Here is a 23,013-nt window from a genome sequence, read left to right on the forward strand (position 1 = left end):
CCTTGTCCCCAGCAGGGGCTGCCCCCCAGTTCCTGATGGTGCCCCCTGCCCCCACATGTGGTCAAGGTGTAACCCGGGCATGGTTTACCTCACTGAGGACAGCCCCGATGGTGGCCCTGCTCACTCCAAACTGTTTTCTGACAGATTGGTGACTGTCTGTGGTCACCAGCTTCCACGGGGTGATGGCCACCCTTTTCTGGAGTGGGAGGGCTGGCCTTAGGTGGGTGTCATGGTGCTGGTGGGCTGGGGTGAGCCAGTGGCACAGCTGCAGGAATGTTCCCTTGGGCATCCTGAAGTTCTGTAGCCACCAGTTGTCACCCCAGTCCTCCAGCACTGCTTGTGGCGAAGTCCCACATGTGGCGGATGACCCAGGGGACTGGGAGAGGGGGGAATCGCACCCTGAGGACAGCCTCCATGAGGGTGGCTATTAGGGTGGCCACCCGGAACTGCTGGTGCACAGCAGTCAGGACTGTGGTCAGTGCGCTGGCCATGGTCTCAATGGTGGGGGGACGCTGCTTGGGGTCCCCCCGCTGCTTGAGGAGGCCTGGGATGCCTCCTCTGCTCCCTCTCCCTAAGTGCCTGGGGATGAGCAGCCACCCCTTGGCATGTGCAGGCTGGGGTTTGGGGAGGTGGGTCCTTTAAAAGGATGGCGGGTAGCGGCCCTGGAAGGGCTCATCTGCCATGCGACCCTGTCTGCGGTGCTTCCTTACCCCGTTCTTTCGAAAGAGTGCCTTGGAATGTGTGAACGCTCTCTTTCAAAAGTGCACTGGGGGCCTTCTGAAAGGATGGGTTGAGCCTTTGGTCCCCATTAGTATGTGTGGATGCTCCATTTCGAAAGGCCATCTTTCGATGTTCTATCGAAACAGAGCTGTAGTGTAGGTGCACCCACTATGTATTGGACAAAAGTCAACATGGTTTCTATAAAGGGAAGTCGTGTCTTACTAATCTATTAGAGTTCTTTGAAGGGGTTAACAAGCATGCGGACAGCGGGGATCCAGTAGACATAGTATACTTAGATTTCCAGAAAGCCTTTGACACGGTCCCTCACGAAAGGCTCTTATGTGAATTAGGTGGTCATGGGATAGGAGGAAAGATCCTTTCATGGATTGGGAACTGGTTAAAAGACAGGAAACAAAGGGTTGGAATAAATGGTAAATTTTCACAATGGAAGGAGGTAACTAGTGGTGTTCCCCAAGGGTCAGTCCTGGGACCAGTCTTGTTCAACTTATTCTTCAATGATCTAGAGAAAGGGGTAAGCAGTGAGGTGGCAAAGTTTGCAGATGACACCAAACTATTCAGGATAGTCAAAACTAAAGCAGACTGTGAAGAACTTCAAAAAGATCTCAGCAAACTGAGTGACTGGGCAGCAAAATGGCAAATGAAATTTAATGTGGGTAAGTGTAAGGTAATGCACATTAGGAAAAATAACCCCAATTATACATACAATATGATGGGGGCAAATTTAGCTACAACAGAGCAGGAAAGGGATCTTGGAATTATAGTGGATAGTTCTCTGAAAACATCCACACAGTGTGCAGCGGCAGTCAGTAAAGCAAATAGGATGTTAGGAATAATTAAAAAAGGGATGGAAAACAATACAAAGAATATCTTACTTCCCCTATATAAAACTATGGTACACCCACATCTTGAGTACTGCGTGCAGATGTGATCTCCTCACCTCAAAAAAGATATATTGGTGTTAGAAAAGGTTCAGAAAAGGGCAACTAAAATGATTAAGGGTTGGAACGGGTCCCATATGAGGAGAGGCTAGAGAGACTGGGATTTTTCAGTCTAGAAAAGAGGAGACTGAGGGGCGATATGATAGAGGTATATAAAATCATGAATGGTGTGGAGAAAGTGAATACAGAAAAGTTATTTACTTGTTCCCATAATATAAGAACTAGAGGACACCAAATGAAATTAATGGGTAGCAGGTTGAAAACTAATAAAAGAAAGTTTTTCTTCACACAGCGCACAGTCAACCTGTGGAACTCCTTACCAGAGGATGCTGTGAAGGCCAGGACTCTAACAGAGTTTAAAAAAGAGCTCGATAAATATTTGGAGGTTAAGTCCATAAATGGCTATTAGCAAGGGGTAAGGTATGGTGCCTAGCCTTTTGTCGAAGGCAGGAGATGGATGGCAGGAGACAAATCACTTGATCATTGTCTTTGGTTCACCTCCTCTGGGGCACCTGGCATTGGCCACTGTCGGCAGACAGGATACTGGGCTAGATGGACCTTTGGTCTGACCCAGTATGGCCATTCTTATGTTCTTGTGTTAAACCAAATTGAATTCCAATAGTCTATTCAGCCTTCACCTCTGTCTTCAAGTATAGGACTCCAGTACTTTGCCCTGGGGCTAGTGGCACTACAGATAATGTGCCTGATTACAGATCAGGAGATTGTAGGTTTGACTCCTGCCTGGTTTGCAGCATGTGCCCTTGCTTGCTGCCCAGCTGATGGGGTGGCATGGCTTTGGGGAGGGATAGCTCAGTGGTTTGAGCATTGGCCTGCTAAACTGGGGGTTGTGAGCTCAATCCTTGAGGAGGCCATGTAGGGATTGGGGCAAACAGATGTCAGGGGTGGTGCTTGGCCCTGCCAAGAGGGCAGGGGACTGGACTAGATGACCTCCCAAGGTCCCTTCCAGCTCTAGATGTGTATCTCCAATTTTACATATACTCAAGATGTTCTTTTCATGTTGTCAGCGGGGGAAATTTTTACAATCAACCCATGAAGATTTAAATTAGTATACTGAACTTACAGTTTGTAAATTTTGATCTGAAATCAGCCCTCTCTCAGAGAAATATATTGTTATAAAATAGGACTAATTTATAGAAATGTTTGGACAGCAGTAATACATCTTTGAACTTTTTGGACTGGAACTGATAGTGTGGGAAAGTAATCTTTTTGTTCCCTGGGGGTACTGAGAATAGTAAAGCATAATTGTGTGGTTACCCTTTGCATGACAGAGGCAAAGGGGAAGAACAGCGTATTGATATATCTGGTACTATAAATTATTGTAAAAAATCTCAATAGTTTCTTTAAACTTGTTCCACTTTGAAAGTGTCAGGTCAAATTACCATTGGAACAATTTACTGAGGTTGTGGTGTAGTCTTCCTCACTGGCCGTTTTTAAATCCCCAGCATCTCCTTGTATTCATTTTGCAGGGGAGGGACAGGTCTGTGGTTAGTGCATTGGCCTCATAAACCCTGGGTTGTGAGCTCAGCCCTTGAGGAGGCCTTTCAAGGGTCTGGGGCAGGTTAAAATAAAATAAAAATATCTTTCAAGGATGCTGTGATGGTGGGGGATGGGACTCCATGACCTCTCAAGGTCCCTTCAAGTTCTATGATATAAATCAGGACTGCATTTTTGAAAAAAAAAAATTATCTATGGATTATGTTCAAAAGCACAGTGGCTCCTTCTTGTTTTAGAATCTATAATTCTGTATCTACCACTTCATCATCAGAGCTAAAAATCTGGGCCAAATTCAGTGTATCTATAAACAGGTACAATTCTGGAAGTCAGTAGAGTTTTCTCCAGCTTTCAGCAGGGCCCAATAGAATGTTAACTCTAAGTCACCATTCCATTCAAAGCTTCATACCGTTGCAAGGTTTGCAACTGCCTATGACAGTTGTAAGAAGCCAGTCTGAAGTTCCAGGAAAAAGTGAGGTTATGCTTTATTTCAGTATTATTTATATATTATCTAAAAACAAAAAAGCAGTCATGTAGCACTTTAACAAAATAATTTATTAATTTTATTAATTTTGTTAGTCTTTAAAGTGCTACCTGGCTGCTTTTTTGTTTTGATAGAATATAGACTAACATGGCTATCTCTCTGTTAATATTTTATGTTGTAGCAGAACTAAATATTTATAGAAGCATACAACATAAATCTATAAAGAAATCATTCAAGGCTGTGTCTACAGCAGCAGCACAGGTGTGTGTGATGGAAGTAAGAATTTCACCCCTCTTGTAACTGGCAGTGGGGAAGCCCATATCACAGCCATAGCTCCTGAGGGAGTGCAGAGGCTGTGCCACAGATGCATCCTGTAAGCACAGCTGGGTGGAAAGGGATGAACAGTATGGCTTTACCTTTTTATTTATTTACTTTCAGCTTAAAAATAAAAAGTGCTCAGACAGACCTTTAGCACCTGCCCAATTATTTAAAATTACCAAATATAAGAAAAATCAGTTCAGAGATATGGCTTTGTCCTCCACCCTCTCATGTATGGGCCAATAGAGGCATTTGGGGTTGTAAGTGTCCCATGAAAAAGTGTCACAGATAATGTCGTCTCTCCTGCCAAAGATCCTTTCTTCTCCTCACTAAGGGCTGTCTAATGCTAAAAGCCCCAACTGCACTTCAGATAGAATATTTTGGAGGGTAGTGTGTGTGCATCTCTTATTGGTTAGCAGTCAGTTTGTCGTATCTGTTTAGTATAGATGTAGTATAGTATTAAAAATGCATGCATTTTCAGCGTGAGAATTGTAGAACACTAGAACTGGAAGGGACTTCAAGAGGTCATTGAGTCCAGTTCCCTGCCCTCATAGCTAGACCAAACACCATCTAGACAATTCCTGAGAGGTGTCTGTCTAACCCGTTTCTAAATATCTCCAGTGATGGAGATTTCACAGTCTCCTTAGGTAACTTATTCCAATGTTTAACCACCCTGACAGTTAGGAAATTTTTCCTCATGTCTAATCTAAACCTCCCTTGCTGAAGTTTAAGCTGATTACTCCTTTCAGAGGCCAAAGAGAGCAGTTTTTCTCCCTCCTCCTTGTAACCCTCTTTAAGGTACTTGAAAACCACTATCATGTCCCCTCAAAGTCTTCTCTTTTCTAATCTAAACAAGCCCAGTTCTTTCACTCTTCCCTCATCACTCATGTTCTCTAGACCTTTAATCATTCTTGTTGCTCTCATATATTGTTGGAACAATTTACCAAGTGTGGTGGTGGATTCAGTATCATGAATAATTTTTAAATCAAGATTGGATGTTTTCCTGAAAGATGATAGAGGGGTAGTTTTATAGCTTGTGTTATACAGGAGATCAAATTAGTTAACCACAGTGGTCCCTTCTGGCCTTAGAATCTATCAATAGTTTATGTTTTCAGTATATAGAACCCTTCATCCGAAAGCAGTGTTTCTCAATCTTTTTTTAAAACAAACTATCCCTTTTTTTTAAAACAAAATAGTAACTACACCCCAGTACCTACAATTTTCAGACACACAGATTTTTTTTCTACTATTGCAACACATTTGTTAGAACTTCTGAAAATATTTTCTGAATAATTGCCTGAATGTTACAGAGCAGTGGTTCTCAACCTTTCCAGGTAAGTGTAGCTTTTCAGGAGTTTGATGGGCACACGCAAAACCAAAGTTGCACCTCACTTTTAAAAGTTCCTTGCTTCCAAAAACAGACCTTGCAACACACTATTACTGACAAATTGCTTACCTTCTCATGTTTAACATAAAAGTATAAAATAAATTAATTAGAATATAAACGTTATATTTAAATCCTGTTGTGTAAAACACAGAGCTGTATAAACAAGTAATTGTATGAAATTTGTTTGTACCAACTTCAATAATGCTTTTTATGTAAGCCTGTTGTAAAGCAAGGCCGGTGTTTCCCAAATGGTGTACCATGGACTCCCAGGGTTCTGCAGTGTGAAAGTAAGGGTTCCGTGGGAAAACTCCACTACAATGGCTGACTCTTCTGCAGCTCCCTGCCCTGCCACTGCTGAAACAGTAGAACTAAATTTTATTTGTTTAATGGGCACAGGGAATGGGAGGGATCTGGCCATTAAACCAACTGAATTTGGTTCTATTATTTCAGCAGTGGCTGTGCGGGGAGCTGTAGAGAGCCCCTTAGTCACCTTGTTACCCGAGGGGCCATACCCCTCCAGTGGGCATGGCTCGGCTCACCCCTCCTCAACGGAACACCTCCATGCCAACCTTCCTTCTGATGGGCACATGTGGCCTTCTGGTGTAGGCTCCCCAGCCAGCACCACAGATGGGTTAGTCCTGGGGGCCAGTTAGGGGCTGAGGTGGGTTAATCCTGGGAATGGGGGTTGGGTTTTGGGCTGAGAGGAGTTAAGCCTGGGAATGGGGACAGGGGTTTGTAGGATGCAGGGTAAAGCTTGGAGATAAGGGGGTGGATTGGGGCTGAGGTGGGTAAAGCCTGGAGATGGGGGTGGGTTTGGGAGCTGGGCGGGGGTAGAGCTTGGGAATGGGGTTCTGCAAAATTCATTCAAATTAAAAGGGTTCCGTGGCCAAATAAAATTGGGAAATGCTGAACTAGGCAAATAGCTAGATGAGTTGATATACCTCCAGAAGACCTTTGAGTACCTCAAGAGTATTCAGACCTCACAGAGCTGTTGTGAGGATTAATTAATTGCATGACTTCCCATACCTGCTGCTGATCACAGCATGAATTACTGGGGACAGCAGGGTGGAATTTGTTGGGTCATATTGTCAAGATAGCTGACGACACCTCTTGATGGTCATGAGTACCAACAGGTACATTAGCCAAGCAGTCCCCTCATAGTATTCAAGAAAAATACTAGGGAGGCGAGTGCTGCAAAATCTTACCCATGTGAGTTGCCCCATTGAAGTGAAATGGAATTAATTTCACTGTAAGGACTAGTTATGCTAGGTGGAGTTTGCAGGATAGGCCCATTGGGCATATTTTGCCTTCTGTGATGGGGAGAGGGGACAGAAAGCTTCCTTCTTGTGCCCTCATCTGCTTGCTTCAAGCACACTGTGCAGTTTAGGTCAAGATCTGAATGATCTAACTGGTTCTGAGTGATATCCGGGGTTGATAAGCTTTATATATATATTTCTGTGACTTCAGCATTGAGGGTTATTTAGCAACATGGAACGATGATGTATTTATTAGTAGTATGAAAAGACAATAAAGAATAGTATAGCAACACAAATAATCAGTAGTTTAAGGTATTTAATTATATGCTGTAAAGATAAGTAATAGTATACTAATACTAACACAATGTATAATGTATATGCAATTATATTTTAAATAGTTGAATTTACTATATTTGAAATAAAAGTACATTTGACAATAAGGAAATCTTCATGGGCTTTGGCATTCTGCTACATATGAGTTCCTTTAACACAAATGTTCTTACAGAATCATTGAATGTGTTATGGCTAGGGCAGAAGACCATTTTCCCAAAGTCACAAAATTGTATTTAGAAGCCAAAAAAGCTTATTTTTTGTGCATGGTTAACTTTTAAAGTCTTCAGAAATGCTTCAGTCTAAATAAAGAACAAAAGGCTTTTTTTAAAAATTGCCCTTTCTCAAGCTATGTCAGTTTCAAAGAGTTTATTAACAGGGTCAGAGCAGCTGGATTTGATGGAAGGTTTCTTTTTGTATGTGAGAGGTCAGAAATGGAAATAAACACTTGTACCACTTCCAGCTGTCTGAACAGAGATTGTTTCAGGGTAATACGCCATCTGGGATAAGATCATGGAGAGCTGGTGTTTAACAAGAGATCTTGAGAGGAGATGACAAAAAAAATCATTCTATTAAAAAAAAAAAAACCTACAATGTCACAGTGCAACAGAATGTGCACCAGGCCAAAATCCTGTTTCCCATGCAACACCTGATACACTGGATTCCTTACAAGGGTGTGTTCTGTAGAGAATTCCACCTCTTCCCCCGCCCCCAGACTGCTCAGTGGCTGCTGTTGTAGCATCCGTGAAAATATTCATCTCTTCTGCCTGATGAAATTGCATAGTTGCTGCTGTCTTCAGGACTTCCTGGATATATAAGGAAGCATGAAGATTTTCCAGGTTTTCATGTATGTCATCATGGTCTCATTTAAGTCAGTGACTTTAGTGGAGTGAGGATTTCAGCCATACTATCAGATGGATATTTGCAAAACTCGCTGAGTCTGTTCTTGCAACCACTTATAGTATCTTTGGGGATCATATTGTACTAAGGGACAAGGATCATATACAATTCCAGGGGGAGAGTTATCACAGCTCTTTCAGGAGCCAAAAAACAATGGGGGACAATTCAGTTTGTAAACACTTCTCCCTAGCCCCCATAGGAAGCTTGGTATAGACTGGTTCAAACACCATTTTCCAGAAATCAACAAAAGACTTTTGACATAAAAAGGCTGGGTTTGAACTGACTTGGGCCTTCTTTCTGATCCAGCAAACAGACAGGGCCTTCTGTCCAATGAGGTTCTAGCCCTTAGAAGAGGGTTAGAAAGACTGTGGCCTACAAGTGTCCAATAAATCTGGTGTGTGTAGGCTACATCTACCCTACAACAGAAAGTTGACTTAAGCTTCACAACTCCAGCAACCTGAATAACACAGCTGGAGTTGATGTACCTAGTCAAGTTACCACAGGCTCTACACTGGGGAAGGGGAGGCATTGACGAAAGAAACTCTCCCACTGACTTACCTTACTCTTCTGCTTTGAGGTAGAGTGACAGGGTGTCACGTGACTGGATTTTTATATTGGGTATGGAAGCCATTTTATGTGTCCAGTCTATCTGTTGGCCCCAAATATTGTGCCTGGGGGCCGTGTGAGGTCTCTAAGGAAAGCTGATGATGCCCTGAATCTATGTATCCTACTTATATGACTGTATCACATAAGTAGGTAAAGCTATACATTTTAGCTATGTAGCTGTAATAGAAAATGTTTTAGTGCTAAGCTTCACAATAGGTGTGAACTCAGCCCCTGCCAGGACATTGGATTGAACAATAGGGTGGAAACCAAGTGCTCAGACACTGAGTCTACGTCCCAGACGCTTGGGACTTGTGAATGGAAGGCAGCTCATTGGTCAGGTGACCTGAACTGAAACAAAAGAGTAGGCCCAGCTCAGAAATTTAAGACTGTCTCCTGGGATTCATCCAATGGCCGCTTGCCACAACAGCCCACCTGAGTCAGGTGGGGGCAGACCCTCAAAGGACCATGGGAAGAACAAGGGACTCTGTCCCTAGATACAAGCAAGAGAGAACAATGGTTTGGACGTAGCAGGGTCCATCTTGGATCTTTTGTCTTTTAGTCTTCAAGGTCCATGTCCCAGCATGTGGACCCAGCAAGCTGGATCTACAATGCTCTAATAGCTGAATCTATGTAACCTGAAATGGACTTTCAGAGACTTTTAAGAATCAGCAAATAATACTACTGGCCTGCATCAGTAGGTATGATTGATGTATGTAAAGTATTGCTTTAACAATTCTTCTCTCTACCCTTGTTCTTTCTGTTTTATTAGTAAATCTTTAGATATTGGATCTAAAGGATTGGTGAGCGTGGTGATTTGGCTCAGATCCAGATATATATTGACCAGGGGCTGTGACTGGGCCTTTTGGGGTCTGGAAGAATCTGTGTGGTGTTGGGTGAAACTGGTTTAATAACCTCTCACCTTAATTTGGAGGTTTTTGGTCTGGGCTGATATAGCAGCTGAGAAGTCTGTGACTTTGCTTGTGTGGCTTCTGGCTGTCCAGGGCCCTGGCAGAAGTGCTGTGGTGGCTGGTTGGATTTGCCTTAGTGAGAAGGAAATCCCAGCCTGGGGCTGTAAGTAGCCCATATTTTAAGCAAAGTTTTCTGATTTCTCTAGCTGTGCCTAGAAACCCTGATCTATCACACAGGGTCAATGGAAGAGTGATGTATGGTCAATTTGGTGGGTCTTAAGTCAATGTACTAAATCAACCACCAGTGTATCAATCTCAGAGTGTTCACAGAATTACAGAATCATAGGGCTGGAAGGGACCTCAGGAGATCATCTAGTCCAGCCCCCTGCTTCAAGCAGGATCAACGCCCACTAAGTCATCCCAGCCAGGACCTTGTCAAGCCGGGACTTAAAAACCTCAAGGGATGGAGAATCCACCACCTCTCTAGGCAACGCATTCCACTGCTTCACCACCCACCTGATGAAGTAGTTTTTCCTAATATATAACCTACACCGTTCCCTCTTCAACTTCTGACCATTACTCCTTGTTCTGCCATCTGACACCTCTGAGAACAGTTTCTCACCCTCCTCTTTAGAGCTCCCCTTCAGTAAGTTGAAGGCTGTTATTAAATCACCTCTCAGTCTTCTCTTCTGTAAACTAAACAAGCCCAAATCCCTCAGCCTGTCCTCATAGGTCTTGTGCTCCAGCCCCTAAATCATTTTTGTTGCCCTCCGCTGAACCTGCTCCTGCAAATTCACATCCTTTGTATACTGCGGGGCCCAAAACTGGACACTATTCCAGATGCGGCCTCACCAGTGCCAAATGTTGACTCATGCTACAGTGTAGATGTAGTTTTAGTGTGTTTAAATCTGATTACTGTTTTTGTTATGTTTTTCTGTAATGCTTTTACTTTAAGTTTAAATGTGCTTTCCTAGGAAGAGCTTCATGGTAACTTTGTAATTGCTAGCAATACACTGTTCATAGCCTTTGGAGAGAAAGCAAAGCATAGCTGCTACGGGCCTTTAGGCAGAATGTCTTGCTGTCGATATCGTATATGTACAACTTGGATCTGTGCAGACATAAACCCCCTATTCAAAAGGGATTAAAGTAAGGGTCCTTACCCAGAGGTCTGAGACCTGGCTGGATGTTTCTGCTGTGAACCACAGAAGGTGGGGGATATTGGTGCACCTACCCTGAAACTGTGACACTCATTCACTCACGCTGCTGAGCTCCGAAGGTGGTTAGTTGTTTTTGATCTGACAGGAGTCTAGGATCTCTGCTTTTGAAAATTTCACTGGTAGGTAATTTAATAAACCTTTGCATGTGTCACCTGTATAATTAGTTTATAATTTATTTGGTGTTTACTCTTAAAGGAGAGTTTTACCTTCTTATTTTTCAGCAGAAGCTCAGTCTGCTTTTAGGAAAGATGAAAAATAATGTTGCCCCTGAATCCTACTGAGTAAATGGAAAACACATTTTAATATATCTAGCCAGCCTGTAAATCTCAGATTGGATCAAGTCTGATTTAAAAAAAAATGGTGAGCTGCTGCATTGAACAGTAAGGCTTAATATGACTCAGAATATGCTCTTCTCTTTTGTGTTTGTAGTTTGACCCTTTATCGATTGAAAGCAAAAAAGTAGCAACAGTGGTGCTCATGCTCAATTCTCCAGAAGAGGAAGTTTTGGTGAAAGCATGTGAAGCTATATATAAATTTGCATCAAAAGGTTTGTCTATTCATGATCAATCTATCTCCACTTTTCCTTAGTTTCCTGAGCTATTTGTCTGGCTTTATATAATTTCCAAACTCTTACTAACCTGCTTGACAGTAAGTGCTTCTAATGGAATTTTGTAAAATATCTCACATTATTTACAGGCTCAGTTATAATGAATTCCTGTGTTCTACATGAAGTAATTATTTTCATCTTTTAAGAATAAAAGTTACCCTGGTTGTAGGATACTGTAACTCTTTTTTATCTTGAGCAAGAGATTGTAGCATTTGGCAGAACAAGACATTCTGTTTTGCATCTTACAATTTGCTGTACCGGCACCTAATTTAAAATGGAGAATTCTTCGAGTGGTCCCTGTGGGTGCTCCATATCTGGTGTCGGACTCACTCTAGCTCTGCGGTTCGGAGACTTTTACAGCCGTAGTCGGCCAGACAACGCATGCTCCTTTCATGCTGTTTTAGTCACATGCATGGTCCGGCTGAAACCAGTTCCTTCCAGCCACCCATGGCTGCAGTCAGAGCTTGTGTTCACTCTCCTCAGCCCTGTTAAATACCTGTTAATTGTTTCTATTGTTCTTATCATAGTTGTTTGTTGTTTACTCAATAGTTAAGCTAATTCCTCAATAAAAAAAAAACCAAAGTTAGTTCTTGTTGGAGTTAGCCATTCCTAACCATGCCAGGGTCGGCTGGATTTAAACGATGTTATTTGTGCTGCACATTTATGCCTGCCTCGGACACACAGTCAAGATGTATCTGCTGTTTGGGTGAGGGACACGTACCACAAAAGTGTCCTTACTGTTCCAAGCTCATGACCAGAGCTCATAAGGTTAGGGAGATGTGCCTAAGAATGATTCTCTTTGGTAAGGTGCTTCAATCTCCTGACCAAACAATGCCTATCCAGTTAGAGCCTGCTCTAAAGCACAGAGCCTCCTCTCCTGACATGGGATCCCATAAGAAGGTGAGATCTTCACCCACTCGATCCTTCCCTGCGTAACCTAAAGGCAGGACGAGCGGTGTGGAGGACAGTGGCACCACTGCGGCCAGCTTGTTGGAAAAGCAGCCAAATCCAAAAAGCCTTTGGCTACGGTTTCATCGACAAAATCCCAGATGGAACCGAGACCTAGCTGGGCACTGCTGGCACTGACTGCACAGTCTACGGCACTGAGAAAAACATTGGCGCTGGTCAGATTGGCGGAACTGACCACAAAACCATTGGCACCTATAGACCCAGCCCTGACAACCAGACCATCAGCACTGTTACTCCCAGCACCAACAGAAGACTCATCGGAACCAGAGGCACTGTCAGCCCCACAAAGCTCAGCACCGCTGCAAAACCATTCTTCCCTGGCACCTCACAAGGACGTTTCAAAATGACAGAACTGTAGTTCTACCCATGTGCTGACCTTTTCTCCTCTGCCTCAACCACATTCTCCTGCACTTTCTTAATGGCCTCCATCCATTCCTTCTCCTTCCACAAGCTACTCTCACTGTATTTGCATCATCCTGATCAAGCCTTTCGTCACTCACAAAATGTATCATCCCCTCCAGCCTATTCCGGATCCTCATGTGCTCTCTGTTCAGTTTGTCACCACAGTCATGATTACTAATATACTGCTAGGTATTCACCACCTGGCAGGTATCACTACCACCATGCACACCGTCATCCTCATGACTGTCACTATTTTCATGACTACCAGTTTTGTTCTGCTAGATTTCTGGAGCAGTCCTCTATTTGTTGGTCCCCCAGGCATTCCACCCACTCTATGCAGGAGCCTGAGGCTCGGCCTACAACACCACTGCCCCCTTCATCTGAGCCAGAGGAGGGCCAGATTCCAGAACCCGAGGATGAGCCACTGCAGGCCTCGCCTGTCATCCTCCTTGCCAGATGAGGCAATTATTCCAGGTGACCTTTCACCACTTGATGATTTAAAGCAGTTCTAAGAGCTGTTTAAAACGGTAGCAGCCAGGCAGGACATTCAGGTAGCAGAGGTGCAACAAAAGCAGCACTCCCTTTTGAAAAATCTAAGGCCAGCCACTTCTTCAAAAATTGCAATACCCTTGGATGATGCCTTAACAGAGGCTGCAAATGACATACGGCAGACTCCAGCTTCAGCCCCACGCACCAATAAGGGTGGATGAACAGTATTTCGTTCTATTCAGGGGCATGGACTTTCTTTTCAGCCACCCTCAACCCAACTCCTCACTGGTAAAATTGGTTCAACACAGGGCAAAAACACCTCAATATAAAGCTACTGGATCAGATAAAGACATAAAGAGTCTAGATTTGTTTGGCAGGAAGATTTATTCTTCTTCAAGTGTCTCCGTGGGTGCTCCACAATAGGTGTCGGGCTCGCCCGGCGCCGCAGATCGGATCTTCCAAGCAGTTTCTGCCGGACCGCGCATGCGCCGGCGCGCGCCGCTCCCTTGCGCGCTCCTGGCCACGTGCGCGATCCGGTCCCTGCCAGTTCCTCTTACCCGCCGTCGGCTGCAGACGGAATCCGAACTAGGCTAAGGCCAAGTTAGCGTATTCAATGGTTTTAACTGTTTTTTCTTTAAAGTTTTCAAGTTCTTAGGCTACTGCAAGTTAGCCAGTTGTTATTTTTTCAAAAAAAAAAACAAAACAAAACAACAAGCGGGACGGCATTCAGTCCAGTCCCAGTAACAAGCGGAACACCGGAGGCCAGGAGCCTAGGGCCATCAGCCCTCCTGCCGTGGCAGGCCATCGGAGAAGGGGAAAAACAGCACAGAGAAGGTGCTAAGTACCCTTTAACAACTGAAAGACTCACCAACAATGTCCTCTTCAGGATTTAAGAAATGTGAGTCCTGCCGAGAGGCAATGCCAGCGTCTGATGGGCACAGTCTATGCATAAGGTGCCTGGGGGAGTCCCATGTTACGCAGAAATGCTCCTTCTGTGCAAAACTAACAGCCAGAGCAAGGAAGGACAGGGAGATGCGGCTTAAAATGCTGCTCTTCGACAAGGCCCTCCAGCCAGACGTGCTGGAGTGGCCGCAGCAGGAGGGACCCTCCGGGGCCCATAAAAGGAAAGCCGCCTCCCTCACCCCATCAGCACAAAAACGGAGGAAAGACTCCCCAGCCCGATCCCTGCCGGCAGCAACAGCGAGTGGGACGGGAGGAGCGCGCAGCCCCCAGCCGCAGCAACAGCTGATCGGCGGCGGCACGGAGAGCCACGTGGAAGCGGCTCAGCCTCCGATAATCAAACAGCCGCCCCGCACCGCAAGCAGGGCGGTGGCTAAACAAGCGCCGGTACCGGCGGCACCGCAAGCAGCGGCACCGACCCCCGGGGAACCGGCGGTGCAGAGCGTGCAGGCACGCAGCCTGCAGGCACCGGAGGACACCGCCCGTGCGGCACCGCCTATGAGCGTGCCGAGCATGGCGCGGACGGGGCAGTGATCCCCTACACGCCAGGGGGCGGAGTTACCTCCTCAAGGGAGGGGGAAGGCTGCACACAAAACGAGGCACCGCAGCCCCTCTCCGGACAGGGCTGCGGAGTTGCTTTCTTTCAGCCCTCCGCTTATGCTGCAGACTCCAACCAGAAGGCAGGGGTACCCCCTAGCCTACCCGGAGCCCCCGTCTCCGTTTTTACAACCAGCCTTGCCCTGGCTGGGACCACCTTCACCCTTCCTGGGGTTTGAGCCGCTGGAATACTATCACAAATCGCCTTCTCCAGAGTCCCAGATCTCTCGACAATCTCACTCCCCCAGACGTAGAGGGTATGCACCAAGGGAGTGGTCTAGGTCACTTTCCCAACAACAGTGCCTATACTGCCATGGTCGCCCCTATCACGCGGGGCATAGACACCACCGGCAATCTACCAGGGAAAGATCCCCACAGACGATCTCGTATCCCCGAGGGCAATCGCGAGCGGGGACAGAGACTCAAGTATCTCAGGGGGGACTGGTTATGGAACCCCAAGATTTTCCCTCGCAAGCCTCTAGCGAGAGGGTGTACCATCACCAACAGGAACTGGAAGGGTCCAGAGAGGCGTACTCCAGTGGTTCCTCGCTCTCCTCCCCGGACGAGGCTACGGCCCTGGGGGACGTCCATCCTCCGGACGATCTCAAACAGTTTCAAGAGCTGTTTAAGAGGGTGGCCTTCACGCAAGGCATCCAGACAGCAGAGGTGCAAGAGAAACACCATAAGCTCCTCAAAAATCTGAGACCTCCGGCCTCCTCCAAAATAGCAATACTGCTTGGAGTCCGCCACTACGATATGGCAGACCCCTGCGACTATTCTGCCTGTCCACAAGAGAGCGGATAAGAAATACTTCGTGCTGGCGAAGGGCATGGAGTTCCTGTTCAGCCACCCACAACCAAATTCCTTGGTGGTGGAGTTGTCGCAACAAAGATCAAAGACATCTCAATTCAGGACAGGGGGAACAGACAAAGATGCCAAGAAGCTAGAGCTGTTCGGCAGAAAGGTCTACTCCTCCTCCACTCTACTGTTGCGAATGGCAAATTACGCAGCGCACTTAGCGAACCATAATTTCGACAACTACACTAGGTTAACCTCCCTCATGGACTCGCTTCCAGAGGACAAGAAACCGGTGCTGAAGGCCATCGTGCAAGAAGGCTACGCGGCCTCAAGGACGGGAGTTCAGATCGCCCTGGATGTTGCGGACACAGCAGCACGTTCCACAGCTACGGCAGTGGTGATGCGAAGGGAGTCCTGGTTCCAGACTTCGGGTATACCGAGGGATCTGCAGGCAAAGATAGTCGATCTTCCCTTCGACTCGCAGAAGCTGTTTGCTGAATCAACTGACTCGGTCCTTCATTCCAGTAAAGATTCAAGAGCCACACTTAGGACCCTGGGGGTTTACACCCCTCCATACAGAAAGAAAAAGTACTACCCTCAACAAAGACGGTACCAGTACCAGCAACAGCGTCCCCAGTACCACAGGGGTTACGAGCGAGGGCGACATCAACAGCACCAGCAGTACAGAACTCCCAGGCGACGTTCACAACAGAGCCGTGCGTCCTCGGGGCAGGGCCAAAGGCCACAAGTTTGACACACAGATCCAGGGCTGTGCCATCACTACCATCGCACAAGGTCATCCGAAGCGGCTATTCCACCATCGCCTCCGACCATTCTACGACCAGTGGCAAAGGATCACCACAGACAAATGGGTGCTGAAGATCATAGCCACGGGGTACGCCATCCCCTTCCAGTCGCTCCCACCGCCACGACCTCCACCCAGGCCCCACCTCCAGGAGGCCTCCCATGTAGCGAGGCTCAGGCAGGAGGTAGACCATCTCATGCTCATAGGGGTAGTGGAAAGAGTGCCAGAGCAACTGCAAGGAAAAGGGTTCTACTCGAGGTACTTCCTCACGGAGAAAAAGACAGGAGGCTGGAGGCCCATCTTAGATCTTCGAGGCCTCAACTGGTACCTGCGCAAGCAACGCTTTCGGATGATCACAATCGCCTCCATCCTTACAGCACTGGACGATGGAGATTGGTTCGCAGCCCTCGATTTACAAGACGTGTATTTTCACATAACTATCCATCTGGCTCACCGGCGATTCCTGCGGTTCATGGTAGGCAAAGAACATTTTCAATACAAGGTCCTACCGTTTGGCCTCTCCTCGGCCCCCAGAGTCTTCACCAAGACCTTGGCAGTGGTGTCAGCCTACCTGCACAGACAGGGGGTATTTATATTCCAGTATCTAGATGACTGCCTACTCAAAGGGGCCTCGAAGGAGGAGGTACTACACATGATACGCGTCAGAGCAGGCATGTTCTCTTCGATCGGCCTGGTTATCAATCTGGCAAAATCAAAGATAAACCCCACACAGGACATAGAGTTCATAGGGGCACGCATAAATTCTATTACAGCGAGAGTATATCTACCAGAGACTCGCTTTTGGGCCATCGGCTCCCTCATGCAGGTCATCACCTTCAGCCCTACGGTGCCGGTCCTGACGTGCTTACAGCTGCTGGGCCACGTGGCAGCGGCGACGTTCTTAGTACAGAACGCCAGGTTACACATGCGCAGCATGCAGCACTGGCTGGCGAGCGTATACAAACCGGCAGCACACACCGTTCACAGGGTGGTGTCGCCCACAGCAGAGGTGCGCAAATCCCTGCAATGGTGGGTAAACCCCAAGAACTTGCTAACAGAGGTAGCCTTCCACCAACCACAAATATCGGTTTTTCTTACTACAGATGCCTCCCTCATAGGGTGGGGAGCACACATGGGCGAAGAGGTGACTCAAGGGCTGTGGTCCTCCACGGAGCAGTCACTGCACATAAATATACTGGAGCTCAGAGCAGTGTTCAACGCCTGCAGACACTTTCGAGACCATATACAAGGCAAAGTCGTCGGGATCAGTACAGACAATACCTCCACCATGTGTTATATAAACCGGCAAGGAGGAGCTCGGTCCCGTGCCTTATGTGCAGAAGCAGTCCGGTTATGGAACTGGTGCATCGCCAACAATATAATCTTGAAAGCCTCGTACTTACCAGGCGCTCACAATGTGAAGGCAGACCAGCTGAGCAGGCGTTTTGCACTCATGCACGAGTGGCAGATCTGTCCTGATCTGCTACGACAGATTTTTCACGCATGGGGTTTTCCCCAGATAGACCTGTTTGCCACTCAACACAACAAGAAGTGCCCACGATTCTGCTCCAGGGCAGGACTGGGATGGGGGTCCCTGGGGGATGCGTTCGCGATCTCGTGGAGGGGCCCCCTGCTTTACGCTTTTCCTCCCACAGTGCTGATCCACAAAGTCTTGCAGAAAGCCAGGAGGGAAGGAGCCCGAATGATCCTGATAGTCCCAACGTGGGATCAACAGCAATGGTTCCCCCTACTCCTGCGCATGTCGGACCGTCCACCGATGCCTCTTCCGGTGGCGCCGGATCTGCTCACGCAAGCCCAGGGGTCCATAGTGCATCCGCACCCCCAAGGCCTGCGACTACAAGCATGGTTAATCCATGGCTCAGCTCCCTAGAGAGCACATGCACAGAGGAAGTGCAGCAAGTCCTAGAAAGTAGCAGGAGGACTTCCACCAGGAAGACCTACAAGCAGAAATGGACTGGCTTCACGGCTTGGTGTTCTACCAAACAGCTGGCCCCCCTTTCGGTGCCTATACCTGTAATATTAGAGTATTTACTGGACCTCAAGAGAGGAGGACTCTCACTATCCTCGTTAAAGGTCCACCTTGCCGCCATTTCGGCGTTCAGACACGAGGAGGAAGGGCGCACGGTGTTCGCCCATCCCATGGTTACCAGGTTCCTCAAAGGGTTGGTAAACCTATACCCCCCTCGGAAACCGCTTCCACCTTCGTGGAACTTGGACCTGGTGCTTAACGAGCTAACGGGACCACCGTTCGAGCCCTTGGCCACAGTTTCCCTCCGCCTCCTTACGATAAAGACAACCTTTCTTCTCGCAATTACGTCAGCTCGCAGGGTGAGCGAGCTTGCGGCAGTTATGGCCACGCCACCCTGCACTGTTTTTTCCAAGGAGGCGGTAACCATACGGCTGCATCCAGCCTTTGTTCCCAAGGTTTCTTCTGAGTTTCACATTAATGAACCTATTGTTTTACCCTCGTTTTATCCAAAGCCTCATAACTCTAACAAAGAGGCACGCCTACACCTCCTGGACGTGAGGAGGGCGCTAGCCTTCTATGTAGACAGGACCAAGTCCTTCCGAAAAACGGATAGACTCCTAGTCTCTCTCGCTCCCAAATCGAAAGGAGAAGGTCTCTCTTCGCAGAGAATCTCGGAGCACATCGTATCCTGCATAAAAATGTGCTACGAACTCAAAAAGACTCCTTTATTGGCCACTCCCAGGGCTCATTCCACTAGGGCGGTGGCGGCATCAACAGCCTTTTTCAGGGGCGTTGCGCTAAAAGACATTTGCAGAGCGGCGACCTGGTCATCCTATGACACCTTCGCCAAACATTACGCCCTTCACAGGGTATTCCAAGAGGATACCCGTCTCTCGACAGCGGTCCTCTCGGGGACAAGCTGCACATAATCCTATTACCCACCTCCTATCTTGGGTTACTGCTGGGTAGTCACCTATTGTGGAGCACCCACGGGGACACTCGAAGAAGAAAGACAGGTTACTCACCGTAGTAACGGTGGTTCTTCGAGATGTGTCCCCGTGGGTGCTCCACTACCCGCCCATCCTCCCCGCTTCGGATCTCTGTTAGTGTTTTGCAGGAGCATCCGAGGCGGTTGGTCAAGGAACTGGCGGGGACCGGATCGCGCATGTGGCCAGGAGCGCGCAAGGGAGCGGCGCGCGCCGGTGCATGCGCGGTCCGGCAGAAACTGCTTGGAAGATCCGATCTGCGGTGCTGGGCGAGCCCGACACCTATTGTGGAGCACCCACGGGGACACATCTCGAAGAACCACCGTTACTACGGTGAGTAACCTGTCTTTCATCCTCCACTCTTCTGCTCAGAATGGCTAACTATGCAGCCTGCCATTTGTTGAACCACAATTTCGACAACTACACTAAATTGTTTACTCTAATGAACTACCTCCCAGAATTAAAGAAACCAATATTAAAGTCTATCATGCGGGAGGGTTATGTGGCATCCAGAACCAGGGTTCAGATCACACTGGACATTGCTGATACCTCAGTGTGTTCCGCAGCAACAGCAGTTGTTACATGTCGTGCATCCTGTTTACAGTCTTCAGGAGTGCCGAAAGAGCTACAAAATAAAGTGGAAGATTTACTCTTTGATAAACTCAAGCCGTTTGCTGTGACCATGATGATATCCTCCAGTCAAGTAAGGACTCTTGAATGACTCTGCATACGTTGGGTATGTACACACCACCATACTGCCAAAGACAATATCACCCCTTCCAGAGGAAATATGATTACGCGTTCCATCGCCCACAATATCAACAGAAGGATTTTGATCATAATCATAACAGGCAAAGACAACTACACTGTAACCAACAGACCCATAACCAGCCAGCCCAACCCAGGAGACAGCAGGTTTGATGGGTTGGTTGAGGATTGCCCAACCATTGCCTTGTCTCACTGACCTCCACACTGTTGCCACCCATGTTACGATATCTGGGCCGAGATCACATCAAATTGGTGGGTCCTGAAAATAATTGCACCAGGATATACCACCCCACTATTCTCCATTCCACCTATCACCTCACCCATCCCATCCCTCTTCAGGGACTCCTCTCAAAAGATGGTTCTAAGAGAGCAGCTAAATCACCTACTTTCCATAGGAGCTGTGGAACAGGTACCAGAGGAGTTCAGAGTAAGAGGATTTTATTCTTGTTATTTCCTAACCAAGAAGAAGAGTGGTGACCAATACTAGACCTACTAGTGCTGAACCAATGCCTTTACAAATAATGGTTCAAGATTGTCACTCTCACCTCCACCATTCCTGCCTTAGATAATGGCAACTGGTTTGCAGCCCTCGACCTGCAAGATGCCTATTTTCACGTCACCATCCATCCTGCTCACAGACATTTTCTCTGCTTTACAATGGGCTATGACCATTTTCAATATTGAGTCTTACCTTTTGGTCTTTCAGCTGCCCCCAGAGTATTCTCCCAGATCATTTCTGTGGTGGTGGTGTTCCTTCGTCACTGCAGCATCATATTTCCCTATTTGGTTGATTGCCTCCTAAAAGGTTTTTCGTGCACAGGCACACTCACTATGGTTCATGTCACAAAACTCACCATTTTATCACTCGGCCTCATCATAAATGAGCAGAAGTCAGTTATTAAGCCCATGCAAACTATCAAATTCATTGGGGCTCAGTTAGACTCAGTCACATCCAAGGCCTACCTACCGTCCAGCGTTTTCACACTATACAAACTCTTATCGATGTTGTGAACCACAGCCTGATGGTTCATGTCCTTACTTGTCTACAATCGATTGGCCACATGGCAGTCCCTATATATGTGGTTCGACATGCCAGACTTCACTTTCGCTGTTTACAGCATTGGATGATGACTGTCTGTACAACCAGGACACCACATCCATAAGGTGGTATCACTACCAGACCGCGTCTTAGAATCATTGCAGTGGTGCATGAACCACAGGAATCTTCTTTTAGGTGTGCTTTCCCATCAACCTCTGCCACCATTCCTAATAACAGCAGATGCTTCCCTACTGGGTGGAGAGCTCACATGGATGGAATCTTGATACAAGGATGATGGTCCCCACATGAGTCGACCCTGCACATAAACCTATTGGAACTGAGGGCAGTACTCAATGCCTGCAAACACTTTCTGAGTCACCTCTGTGATTCTACAGTCAGAGCATTCATGGGCAATGTTGCCACCATGTACTGTATCAGTCACCAAGGAGATGCATGATCTTCCTCTCTTCTAGCAGAAGCGATTCGCCTCTGGAACTGGTGGCTACACAACAATGTAATATTAGTGGCCTCATACTTATCAGGGATCATGGTCTGGTGTGAATTGTCTGTTTAAAAAGTCTACTGGGAGATGCCTGCCTTATCAGTTGGAGGGGTCCTCTTCTCTATGCTTTCCCCCCATGCCTCTCATACCTTGTGGGTCCTAGAGAAGGCCAATATGCTGATCCTAATAGCCCCGGCATGGGCCCGGCAGCACTAGTTCCCGTTGCTACCATGAATGCCTCCATATTCTCCTTACCTGCTTCCTGACTTACCAGATCTCCTCAGTCAGAACCAGCAGTCGTTGCTGCACCCCCAGTCACATACTCTCCACCTCAGGGCTTGACTAATAGTTGGCTCAATACCTCTGAGCACTACTGTTCTGAATAAGTCAAAGAGGTACTAATGCATAGCAGAAGGCCTATTACCCACAATAATTACCTGTCCAAGTGGAAGAGGTTGCCAGTTTGGTGCTCCTCAAAGGCTGCGTCTACACGTGCACGCTACTTCGAAGTAGCGGCAGTAATTTCGAAATAGCGCCCGTCACGTCTACACGTGTTGGGCGCTATTTCGAAGTTGAAATCGACGTTAGGCGGCGAGACGTCGAAGTCGCTAACCCCATGAGCGGATGGGAATAGCGCCCTACTTCGACGTTCAACATCGAAGTAGGGACGTGTAGACGATCCGCGTCCCGCAACATCGAAATAGCGGGGTCCTCCATGGCGGCCATCAGCTGGGGGGTTGAGAGATACTCTCTCTCCAGCCCTTGCGGGGCTCTGTGGTCACCGTGGGCAGCAGCCCTTAGCCCAGGGCTTCTGGCTGCTGCTGCTGCAGCTGGGGGTCCGTGCTGCATATACAGGGTCTGCAACTAGTTGTTGGCTCTGTGTATCTTGCACTGTTTAATGAAAGTGTGTCTGGGAGGGGCCCTTTAAGGGAGCGGCTTGCTGTTGAGTCCGCCCCGTGACCCTGTCTGCAGCTGTGCCTGGCTCCCTTATTTCGATGTGTGCTACTTTGCCGTGTAGACGTTCCCTCGTTGTGCCTATTTCGATGTTGGGCTGAGCAACGTCGAAGTTGAACATCGACGTTGCCAGCCCTGGAGGACGTGTAGACGTTATTCATCGAAATAGCCTATTTCGATGTCGCAACATCGAAATAAGCTATTTCGAAGTTGGGTGCACGTGTAGACGTAGCCAAAGAGTCTGGTTCCCTCGGAGGTTTCCATACACATCATCCTTAACTACCTCCTATATCTGAAACAAATGATACTAGCATTAGCATCTTTAAAGGTGCACCTCACAGCAATATCAGCATTCAAGCATACCATTGATGGCATGCCAGTGTTCACCCATCCGATCACCAAACGTTTTCTTAGAGGTCTGGACAACCTATATATTCCATGTTGACCTATTCCACTGCCTTGAAGCCTGGAGTTAGTATTGCTAACTCTCTCCAGAAACCCATTTGAACCTCTAGCCACAAACTCCCTGAAGTTGCTCACTATGAAAAGT

At 47.3% G+C, this 23,013-nt stretch overlaps 1 protein-coding gene across 1 annotated transcript in view; it reads left to right on the forward strand.

The window, feature by feature from the left end:
• Positions 1-23,013, forward strand: part of ARMC3 (armadillo repeat containing 3) — a 204,011-nt gene that overhangs the window by 75,340 nt on the left and 105,658 nt on the right. The window contains exon 8 of the mRNA XM_074984870.1: positions 11,027-11,144. Coding sequence (XP_074840971.1) covers positions 11,027-11,144 — 118 coding nt within the window. The remainder of the gene's footprint in view (positions 1-11,026; positions 11,145-23,013) is intronic.

The sequence above is a fragment of the Carettochelys insculpta genome, chromosome 2 (assembly GCF_033958435.1).
Source record: "Carettochelys insculpta isolate YL-2023 chromosome 2, ASM3395843v1, whole genome shotgun sequence".
NCBI lineage: Eukaryota > Metazoa > Chordata > Testudines > Carettochelyidae > Carettochelys > Carettochelys insculpta.